Source organism: Cricetulus griseus (assembly GCF_003668045.3).
Source record: "Cricetulus griseus strain 17A/GY chromosome 1 unlocalized genomic scaffold, alternate assembly CriGri-PICRH-1.0 chr1_0, whole genome shotgun sequence".
Lineage (NCBI taxonomy): Eukaryota > Metazoa > Chordata > Mammalia > Rodentia > Cricetidae > Cricetulus > Cricetulus griseus.
Genome location: NW_023276806.1, coordinates 113,700,632 through 113,712,728, shown reverse-complemented (window position 1 = coordinate 113,712,728; position 12,097 = coordinate 113,700,632). Strand labels below are relative to the sequence as shown.

Sequence of the window (12,097 nt, the reverse complement as noted above, 5' to 3'; positions counted from 1 at the left end):
TGCCTTCTTTTGGCCTCAACAAGCATCTGCACTCATGTGTACAGTCCCCCACATAGTCACATAATTAAAAGTGAAGAAGAATCTTAAGAAAAACACTCAACCAAAGAGAAGTCAAAGACTGCATTAGCACCAATTACTGAGCCCAGGGCAAAGTTGTCAAAGAGCTGGTCGGCAGGAAATGACAGTTTCCAAACAGGTAATGCAGAAAATATGCCAAAAGTGTTCTGAGAAAACCATTTGTAACAGTTCTAAGCTTGTCTGTATCTGACTCCAGAGTGTGGTACAAATAAAGTAAATTAAGTTAACCAAATGAAATAAATGGAATCCAGAAATTAACTTCACTAAATTCCTAAGAAATAAAAATTATTGCTATTATTATAAAAATGGAAGCAATAAAGGGTTGAGAAATACACTCAAGTTTATAATCAATTAAATGGTGAGTCATAATTTGACCCTGTTCATCATCTGTTATATAAAAACCACAATTCAGGTATTAAGATATATGATAAATAGTTCACATTTAAAAACATTTATCATTACATTATCAAATTGGATAAACTCTTATCAAAACATCTCAGCATTCAATATAAATCATATTATTGAAAGTTTTAAGATAACAACAACAACAAAAAAAAAAACCCCTGGAGATGTCAGGTAAATGTTTCCTAATAAATACACAATTTAACCCTCACAGCCACATAAATTCTCACTAAAAACTGATTCAGTTTTACAAAGGCAGACTTTGTAAACAATTATAAATTTTCCCAACACCATTTTCCTTTTTTAATTCCAAAGTTATTCTATCAGGTCAACTTGCTCCTTTTGTATGTCAAAATTACAGGCTTCCAACAACCCAAACAGCAACATACCTAAATACCTAAGCAGGGTAAGCACAAAATGACTCAGATGTTTTTATCATCAAAGAAAAAATAAATAACTCTTCACTTAGATCTTTGAGAAAATAATAGTATACCTTGTTTAGGAATTGCTCAGGGAAGATATTACATAAAAGGCTTCTGATGTTTTCACTGAGTGAGCTTTCTTTCACTCACTAAAACTTTTAAAGTGTATGATGAAGGATGCACACTCACAATGCCACAGTATACAGCGAGCACAGTTCATAAATAAAGCATCTGGGTACAGTTGTAAACATTAATGTAGTAAACACTTGGCGTGTCTTCTTGTCCCCCAAATGTGCCATTACAATGCTCTTCCATGGATAATTACTCTTCCCTGAAAAGTCTTCAAGTATATTTTAGTTTTGTGAAAAAACTAAAACACTGAAATAATATGTGAAAAGATTTAGTCATGGCAATTTCACTGAAGCTTTTATTGCCTCTGTTGGTAATATGACAGGGATTGTAAAAGACACACTTGAACTTACAGAGATAGGCAGATGATATTCACTGAAGATAACCTTGGTCTCAAGTATTTTTATATGTGGGTACTTCTCATTTTATACATTTACTATTTAAAAAGCATTACATTTAAGAATGTACCTGTTCTGACATTTGGCAAAAAGTAAACTCTCCCTATGGGTGTCTCTGGAAAAAAAAAAAAAAAAGACTCAGCATGGAGACCTGACGCAAACAAAGACTGAAACCCATGAACCAAAGCAATTACACTGACTGTGTGTGTGCGTGTGCCCTTTCTCTCTGGACTCACAGACGACCCTCCCCCAACAGTGTAAGCATTGTTAGTACACAACATTCCCTCTAACCAAACATTTGTCCTCACAATAAACACAATAAATCAGTTTTCTCTTTTGAGCCCTAGGAATAGTTTTGTTTAATTCTAAGATGCCACCACAGTGAACAACCTTAACTTTTTTTGCTACATAATTATATTAAAGCTTTATATATTTTTGCTTATAATTACACAGTAATTGTAAATGTTTAGTACCAAACTGATGACAAAGTTGAAAAGTCTTGCATTTAAAAATAAAATCTGTAAAACTCAAAGCATTAGGCCACAAATGAATATTAAGATTTTATAAAGAAAAATTTATGAGGTGGGGAGAGAAGCTAATGGGCCTTCATTTGAAAACAAATCATACTTGAATCAATCAATCTTAAAAAAAAACAATATCAAAACTCAAAATGTTCCACGTAGGGAATAAACAATATATGTCAGCAAAACTTTTAAAGATATACATATATGTATATATATCTTTAATCTTTCATAATTGAAGTTCTTCATATTTACAAAAATGAAATCAAGAAATACTGAAAACAGCAAGATTCTTTTTTCTTTTAATAACCAATTCCTGTAACGTGGATAAAAATTTAAGCTTTCTTTTGGTATTTGAAATGTATTCCTAAATTAAAGTTATGATTGGAATAGTGATATATCTATAAGGTAAGCTTTCTATGCAATTTCCAAATCATGTGACTAAAAAGCAGTTTTAATCATTTCCATATCAGCATAAAATGTTCTGGTCTCCCAAAGCACATTCCTTTGTGCCCCAAAGAGGACCTGGACACATGAAGCAAACTCTGTCCCTATAGAAGGCCAGTCATCCAACATCTAAGTTCATCATTTTTAACTTTCTCCTCGAAATATTTATGGACACACCCTTACACATGTCAGTATGTTAACAGAGAAACACGTATTTTCAGCAGGAGAGCAATTCATGGGTCCTGTCATGAAAAAACAAAATACAATCAAGACAGCATACTGCTTTGATGTGGAAATAGCAAATGCCAGTGAGAGAGAAACAGTCAAAAGTCCAAATAATTTATAGAACAGAAGCCATTGGTATTCTGCACCAGCACTCGCTTGTTTGAAAAATCTCTGCTCTTGGAGTAAAGATTTGGCAACCACAGTGATTTAGCAGTAAAGCCATTTCAACACAATAAGAAGTCGTAAGGGCTGGAGTATTGCCTGAAAGAGCAGTGCCTATATGATAAATATTGAACTTCATGGCTCATCACAACCACTTCTAAAATGTAAATCCTACTATCTTCTTATAAATTAAGTGAACTGCATTGTGTTCCATAGTGCGATGACAAAAAATTTAAAAAAAAACAACAAAAAAAACTAAACCCTCATGCCTAAATTTAGAATATTGTATTGTATAGCAATCCAAAACATTCAAAAACAAATGAAATAGTTTAACTTATTCGAAAGGCATAGAAGCATTTCAAAAGCATAATGAAATCCAATTATGTGGTGTGTGATGCAGACGAGAGTGGAATCTAACATTATGTCCCATTACAGTATTTTTTAAATAAGAGTTCCCTGCAGGACCACTGTGTATAAACATGGGTAAGACAACCACAGACTGTTTTGTAGAACCTTTGTGAGAGTCTGAAACACAAAACATATTTCAGGTAGTCACCAAGTTATCCTAATTTTTTTCATGTGTTGGTTATTTTGACATTTCTTTCATCAGCTATTCCACTCACGTCAACAGTACATGAGGTTTGCAGGAAAGTTAGATTCCCTCAAACCAAACACCATTCCAGATCCGGTCCACTCAGATAAATCACTCTCATTTGAGATGCTACCAGCATAGTCTTTGCAACTAGCCCGAAGCATATACTTAAGAAGTTTTTATAAATTGTTGTGGTGTTCATTATTATGTTTAATTCTTATGCCAAACTGTTTTCTGACGAAGACAGCATTGTGCTTTATGCAAGAATGGAAACCTCAAAATAATCACCATCAAGCTTCTATGACTTATGGGAAGACAAACTAAGATGGTCCACAGGTATAAGATGAAATCCACAATGTTGGAATTATAAATGTTTAGAGTGGCCCAGACTAGAAGACAAGCCCAAACCACCAGTAGAAGAATGGAGTACGATATGGTCCAAGATGTATCCTTAAAGTTTTGTCTCAACCCTCAGTTTGAACTGTGAGGATTGATCTTCAGTTCGGTCCAGCCAGCAGAAATTGACTGTGCATTTTTCCGTTGTATTTATTGTACAGACTATGTACATTCTAGAAGGTTCCTTTAGTGCTACACTGTTGTACTTTTTGTCCCAGAAATTTGAGGGCGTGCAAATTCCACAAAGTCATCAATAAGAACAGGCCATGCTCCTGAAAAAAAAGAAAAATATGGGAGGAAAGGAAATAAAGAAAAGCAGGATAAAAACTGGTATTTCAATAGAATCCTGGCTTTTTACAGCTTCCTCGTAAGAATTAAAATGTTACTCTTATTTATTTCTATTGATCAATCTTCAAGAGACTCCATATTTATGTCTTCTACTACTACAGTATTCCTGTCTTCTCTCTAACCTATTATTCTAAAATGGAGTTATTGCTTCATCAAAGAAAACACCTTTACTGGGCAATAAGTTAGTAATACGTAATGTGGTTTTCAGAAGGTTTTATTAAAGCCAGGCAGCCTATCTAATGATGTGACATGGAGTCCTACAACCTCCTCAGGAACACTTCTCACTTCTTAGTGAAGTGATGACAATGACAACACAAAGAAGAAAGAGACTATGGCTGACTAAGCCAAATGGTTCCAAAGTAAGGAGGTAAAACACAGGAGATTCTCCAAAGAATATTCTACATTCAACAATCTCAAAAATGCACAGTTGCTTCTCAGGAGGGACTATGTAACTTCGAAGAACTAACTGGAAATGCTGCTGGGGAGGGCATGCTGTTCACACAGATGGAAAAATGGCAAAGAGCATTTAATGGATAGTGGCTGAGTTCAACAAAGACCACCAGGCAGTTGAAGTCATTTCATATTACACAAATCTAGCATACTTTATGAGTTTACAGATGAGACTAACAAAAACAAAAAATAACCCCTCTGGATTCAAATGAATATAAAATACATTAAGAGAACATAACTCTTAAAGTAAATTGAACATGTAAGATATGGGTGAATATTTCTTATGCCTTTCTAAAGGACAAATACTGGTAAGATTTCCTTTCTTTAATTGTGCAGTGCTATGGAGAGGGCACAGGCTCCACAAATGTTCTGCACTGACCTATGATTTCACCCCACCCTCCTTCATGGCAGTTGGTAAAGACTAGAAACTTGGATCTACTTCCGTGTTACAGCAGGTGTTTAGCAATAAAGCCTAGGTTCAGTCTCCAGCACATCCAAACACACACACACACACACACACACAGAGAGAGAGAGAGAGAGAGAGAGAGAGAGAGAGAGAGAGAGAGAGAGAGAGGAGAGAGAGAAGAGAGAGAGAGAATGAACAAAAGGAAGATCACTTCCATGGGAACAGTAGATGGAAGTTCAGGTATGGCAATTATTTTTGCTACCTTCTTCATCATAATTGGACATGTCATCTGCAATCATTGAACTGAAGTCTAACAGAAGATTCCATGTGTCTTTTGGTATTGATCGTTTATGATGCTCCTATTAAAACACCAAAAAAAAAAAAACCAACAAGCCTTTACACCTTGGAAACAGTTGGGAAAAATTAGTTCAGCTATTGCTAAACATAGGAAAGTGTAACATTTGCATATTGAAATTCTGGTAATCAAATTTCTCATTTTATATCCATGATACAGTCTGAAATTAATGATGCCTTGAAATAAATTAATATTTAAGTACAGCATAAGTCTTAAGAGAAGACAGAAAATGTTAACTTACCAACAAAAATTTATTCCATAAGTCTAAGAATTTAAATCTTCCATTAAGCACTAAGTTCCAGTAAGCAATGGCCATTTCTAGATCTGTAATATTAAGAATAAGTTGTGGACTTTAATGCTTTGAATATATGTCCCTGCAAAAGAACAGTGAGTGAAACAAAGAAAGCCAATTGAATATCATAGATTAAACTTTTCTTAAAGACCCAAGTCCACATTTGTAACCTGCTTCTTTCCAATGAGCTCCCACAGCCTTTGGGGTAAGAACACCACCACTTACCTTCACAGGGAGTTGACACTGAAAGCAGATGTAGTCCTGAACTTTTCCACTGCCAAGTACTAATGCATGGAGGTCCTCAGGCTCAGCACAGAACCTTCCAACATTCTGAGCCAAATAACTATTTGCTATAGGGGCTTGTGTATGCAACACGGGCCACTTAGCAATACCCAGGTAAACTTGCCACAGTTAAGAATCCTAGATGCACATCAACTGGTTGAAATGCAGAGGATTGCTCAATTCCCAATCCTAAAATCTTACACTCCAACAGTTGATGTCTAGCTTGTCCTAACTACAAGAGGCTGGGAAAATAATGTGGGTTATTTTGTTTGTGTGCTTTTCTTTTGGCTCAGTGCATCAGTTTTATAAAATTTATATGTACCATAGGGTTCATTCCCCAGAACCATGGAAAATTAAAATAATTTAAAAACTAGATGATAAAAATCTAAGATTTTTTTTTTAATTTGCCAAAGACATTAAAAAGTTTTCAGTTAGACATGGGTCAGAGAAAGCTAAAAAAGTAATCCTGTCAACACCCACTGTGACAAATTCTAGACCTGTTTTATGACAGTCAAGTTGGATCTTTTCAGGGAACTCAAGTAGTTGAAGCTGCCTAGTTTTCAAGACTGACGTGCCTCGGGTAAATCACACTACAGGTGCCTTAAAAATCCTGTCAAGCTGTGAAGTCAAAACCATGAGACAATCTGAGGGAGCCCCAAAGACAAATAAAGACTAAGATAGACAAATGCTGCTCATATTTTTAAAAATAAAAAGAAATCCAATCCTTATTCACTGACAAAAAACACAGATGATTTGTAGGAAATCACAAATGCTAGAGACCTGGAAGGATTGGTAGTGGTTTGAATGAAAATGGCTGCCGTGGCTCATATATTTGAATATTTGCTCCCCAGCTGGTGGAGAAGGATTAGGAGGTGTAGCCTTGGATAGAGGTGTGTCACTTCAGGTAGCTAGCCCATGCCAGTCCCAGTTAGCTCTCTCTCTCTGCCCTGTGCTTGTGGGTCAGATGTGAGTTCTCAGCTACTGCTCCAGCACCTGCCTGCTGCAACTGCCGTGCTCCTCACTATGGTGGTCATAGAATCACCCTCTCAAACTGTAAGCCCAAGTTAAATGCTTTCTTCTGTAAGATACCTTTGTCATGGTGTTTCATTACAGCACTAGAAAAGTAACTAAGACAGGGTCCTTTAGTAATTAGAGAAATACAAATTAAAACAACTTAAATTTTTGACTTGCTGAACTCAGAAAAGCTAAGACTAGGAAAATAACCTGCAACAAATGCTGACAATACTTGGGAAAAGGAGAACCCTCATTCACTGTTTATAGGATTGTACCATAGAGAATTCTCAAAAAGCTAAAAGTAAGTCTACCATATGACCTACTCCTCAGCATACGCCCAAAGGACATGTGGTATCTGAATAGGAATGGTCTCCATAGGCTCATAGATTTGAATGCTTGATCATTAGAAAGTGGTGCTAACTTGACTAGGATTAGGAGGTGTGGCCTTGTTGAGGAAGTGTGTCCCTAGTGGTGGGCTTTAAGGTTTCAAATGCTCAAGCCAGGCCCATCTCTCTCCCTCCCTGCTGCCTGCTGATCCAGACGCAGAACCCTCAACTACCTCAACACCATGTCTGCCTGCATGCTGCCATGGTTCCTGCCGTAACTATACTGAACTAAACCTCTGAAACTGTAAGCCAGCCCCAATTTTTCCTTTATAAGAGTTGCTGTGGTCATGGTGTCTCTTCACAGCAATAGAACACTGACTGTCAGAATAAAGTCCATGAATGAAGCTGTGGAGGAGACTTCTGAGAGCTTGTGCAGTAGCTCTAAGGAAACAAGAAAAAAGTCTTTTAGCCTGTTTCTCCAAAACATGATTGGTCTTCAGATGTACTTTTGTGCCTCTCCCAGGTGTAGTAAATAGGAGTGGTTACTTTAGATTACCTGTCACCTACTATTACCATTCAGAATGCTGTTTCCAAGCACAGGTTGTCCTCACAGCTGTATACAGCCTAAACTCATGTGGTCTTGCCCTTTTGACTGTATAACACAGCTTGAAGTCAAGTGAACTTTGCTCATTTGACCTTGCTTAACCCTCAGAATACTGCCAGAATAGAAACTGTCTAATATTCTAATAAAGTTAGTTATTGCATGAGACTTCAGTCCACCTCATTTTTTAAGCTCTGCTTTCCCACATTCATGCTGCTAACTAGAGTGGTAACAATTGACTAAGAAAGAAGTTGGTACCAGGAATGGGGTTCTGCCATGACAGGTCTGACCATGTTGCTTGTTTGCAGAATGTGGACTCTGGGACTTTGAATTAGGAAAGCAGTTTAATGCTTTAAGTGGAGCTAACGGGCCACACTAATAAGAGCAGGGAAGACAGTGGCGCTGAGATCAATGTAGATAATGATGACCCAACTCAAGTTTTAGAGAAGACTATTAATAAGTACCCTAGAGATCATTCTTGTGATATCTTGAAGAATATGGCTGCTTTTTGCCGTTTTTTCAGAAAGTCTGCCTGAGGCTAAACTGAAGAGTTTTGGATTAAATGGCATTGCAGAGAAGATATCAAGGCAGTCTAATATTGACTCTGTCCTGTGGCTATTAGTGATTACATTTATGCAGATCTATAATGAAAAGGAGCAAGCTGAGCAAAGAAAAATAAAAAATATACAGATTGAGGAAAAAAAGAGCACCAAGAAGTGTAATTAAACTAAGCCCAGGGCTCAAAGAGAGAGAGAGTTTAAAGAAAGCCTGATCATAAATGGAATAAAGGGAGTGCTAACCTCAGGGCAAGACCCTACCCAGCTAAGGTTCCAACTTGTGAAAAGTAACTAAAGAAAAGCTTAGCCAGTGAAGGAAACCATTGAAAACAGAAAGCTGATGCAGATGTACTCCATAGATACTTGCTCAGCTATGTTCACTCTTGTTCTATTCACAATAGCTAGGAAATGGAAACAATGTAAATGTCCTTTGACTGATGAATGAATAATGAAAATTGCTACATATACACTATGAAAAGTTGTGAAGAAAAATTAAATTAAAAAATTTGCAAGTAAATGGATGGAACAAAAAAAAAATTATTGAATGAAGTAATCCAGACCCAGAAAGGCAAACATTACATGTTCTCTCAAATTTGTAGTTTGTAGCTCTAAATCTTCATATGGGAGAATGTCATGTGGAGTAACTGCATAAACCAGGAAAGGAAAAGGGGACCATGAGTGAGAAAGAAGAATTAGAAAGGGGAAGAACAGGATACAAGTCATATGAAGGAGAAACATGGGGAAAGTTGAAATGGGGGGGTGAGAAAGTAAAGACAGGGAGGAAAGATAACAACACTAAAGATATTTGGAATAGTAATTTTAAGATGTTATATTGTTTTATATTTACTTAAAATTGCATATAATGTAGATAGGTCTATTGGACATATATAGACATAGTTTAAGTGAAGTTATGCTTCTTGGGGTCCCAATGCCTATCTCCAAGAGGCAAAGACTAAAAACTTAAAGATTTAAAAGAAAACAGCACCAGGCCAGGCTTGAGAAACTTCCTTTTGAGTTGTTGATAGGGGAATCCAAGACTCCCAAACAATTGCCTTTGGTTGCCTCCAAAAGGTTAAAGGAAAGTTGCTGAGGACAATAATACTTTGGTAAAAGTCTTAGAAGATTTGAGCTGGATCTGACCTGAAAGCCTTCCCCCTGAGGCCTAGTTTCATAGTACCAGAAGATGATATGCACTCTGTATAAGGAGGAAAGCAATCAATCCTCCTACCCAGATGTGATGTCTATGAACCATAATGACCAGCCTGGCATGATATCCCTACCAATGCAATAATGGCATTCATATCTTGAGAGTAACCAACAGCAGTCTAAATGGACTTATGGCTCACCCAACATGAGGAAATCATGGCTAGTACTGTAAACTTAGCCAACCATCTGTGGCTAGTGAAGTCATGGAGCCTACAGGAGAAACTACTACTTCCACTTCTATGATTTGTATAATTTTTGTTTGTTTTTTGTTTTTCGAGACAGGGTTTCTCTGTGTAGCTTTTAGAGCCTATCCTGGCACTCGCTCTGGAGACCAGGCTGGCCTCGAACTCACAGAGATCTGCCTGCCTCTGCCTCCTGAATGCTGGGATTAAAGGTGTGCGCCACCAATGCTCGGCTGATTTGTATAATTCTTAACTGCATTCTAAATACTTACCATTATACCCAAAGACACACACACACACAAAAAAAAAAAAAAAAAATCAAAATAAGCTTCATTTTGTATCAGACAGAGAGACCATTATAGTCACAACTGGTCAAAATGTAGACAGCAAATGATGTGGGGTGCCCCAACTGATATAAGTCTTAGGGAGCATTGTGGAAGAGGAGGTGGGAAGATTACAGGAGCAAGAAGACCAGGAAGTCTGTGTCTTTTAGAACATGCAGGGTTTTGTTTCTCAGGTTGTGTGACTTTGCTTAATATTATTCATTCTAACTCCATAATTTTTCTGTACATTTTATGATTACAATTTTCTTTGGTTTTATATAATTTTTTTTTACATTTTTCTTTAGATTGAATAGTCTCACCCACTCACCCCATCTCTTTTGCACTCTTTCATTTGCTGATGGACAGCTAGGTTGATTGCAATTCTTTGTTATAGTGTAAGATTAGAAGTTAGGACCCACAAACAAGAGAGCATGCATTAGTCTTTCTGGGTCTGGGTTACTTCACTAAGTATAATTTTCTCTCTCTTTTTTTTTATTTTGTTTTGTTTTGTTTCTTAGGACAGGGATCTCTGTTTAGCTTTGGAGCATGTCCTAGAACTCTCTGTAGACCAGGGGGTCTTGAACTCACAGAGATACACCTGCCTTTGCCTCCTGAGTGCTGGGATTAAAGGCATGTGCCACCACCACCGCCCAGCCAATAAAATCTTTTCTAGTTCCATCCATTTACCTGCAAATTTCATTTTTCTTTACAGCTGAAGAATATTTTTATAGTTTTATTATTTAATAACAAAAAATCTTGAAAGTAAAAATATCACACCAAAATTAAACAGCCCCAGTCTACATACCTCAGTGAATTTCGATACAGTTAGAATTATCTATTCTGAAGCTGTAAAGCTTCACATTGGATTGTACATTTGACTGCTGACTATATCTTTATGCACTTAGCTATCACCAAAAATAAAAAGTCCATGAGAGAGTAAGAACTAGAAAGTGATTAGCTTTATATTCTCTTTCATAACTCATGTCCCTACCTCCATTCACTCCTTCCTCATGCCCTATAGTTAGCTTTTCGTTCCCTCTTTTCTATACTGAATCCACATGTGCATGTGTGTTTGTGTTTTATTGGCTGGGTTCCACATATGACAGAGAACATGTGCCTCAACTCTCTTGTGCTCTGTGAATTCTGGCTGTTCCCAAAGGACTCTAATTTCTGGTGTCATTTTCCAGTGAGAATGGTCAGTTATCCTTCCCACAAGAACAGGCTTACTCCCTTAAATCACTAAAACCACTTCCAGATTACTTGAAATTTGGTGCAGACAACATGTGATCTGTGAACACATGCCACCATCTAGCTCTACCACTTCATCCTCATTGCTATCACCTACTGCACTTCTAACTGAAATCCCATGAACTCGCTGATGTCTCTAGATACCTGGTTTATTGTCCTGCTTGATACTGCATTCTGCCATCAACTGTAAATTCTTCAGCACCCATGTGAACCATAACACTGTAACCTACTAAGACTGCACTTGCCTCTGTTCTAATCCAAACCGAAGTCCTCTAAGAGACTCACTAAAGATTATTCAAATGCATGAAAAAAGACTCAGTGAAATTGTGAGGCCAACAGTGTTTTCTTTCTTTTCTTTTCTTTTCTTTTCTTTTTTTTTTTTTTTTTTTTGGTTTTTTCAAGACAGGGTTTCTCTGTGGCTTTGGAGGCTGTCCTGGAACTAGCTCTTGTAGACCAGGCTGGTCTTGAACTCACAAGAGATCCTCCAACCTCTGCCTCCCGAGGGCTGGGATTAAAGGCGTGCGCCACAAACGCCTGGCAAGACCAATAGTATTTTTGAAATAATAATAAAGTTGTTGAGAAAGAAATCATGAAAACAATCCTATTCATTGTACCATAAAATTAAATCAATAAAGTTAATCACAGAAGAGAAAGGCCTCTAAAATGAAGATTTATAGACAATGATAAAATTGAAACAAAAAGATGAAAAGACCTTCTGTGCTCAAGCATTAAAAG

General features: G+C 37.0%; 1 protein-coding gene across 2 annotated transcripts in view; it reads right to left on the bottom strand.

Annotated features, from left to right (window-relative positions):
• Positions 1-506: 506 nt before the first annotated feature.
• Dcun1d1 (defective in cullin neddylation 1 domain containing 1) overlaps positions 507-12,097 on the bottom strand; it is a 34,231-nt gene continuing 22,640 nt past the window's right edge. Inside the window, exons 5-7 of one of the 2 annotated variants that reach the window (XM_027391990.2) lie at positions 5,573-5,655; positions 5,239-5,335; positions 507-4,044 (exon numbers count right to left, since the gene is read on the bottom strand). In XM_027391990.2, coding sequence (XP_027247791.1) covers positions 3,965-4,044; positions 5,239-5,335; positions 5,573-5,655 — 260 coding nt within the window. In that variant the 3' untranslated portion in view covers positions 507-3,964. The remainder of the gene's footprint in view (positions 4,045-5,238; positions 5,336-5,572; positions 5,656-12,097) is intronic. The other variant, XM_035451952.1, reaches the window with a different exon arrangement.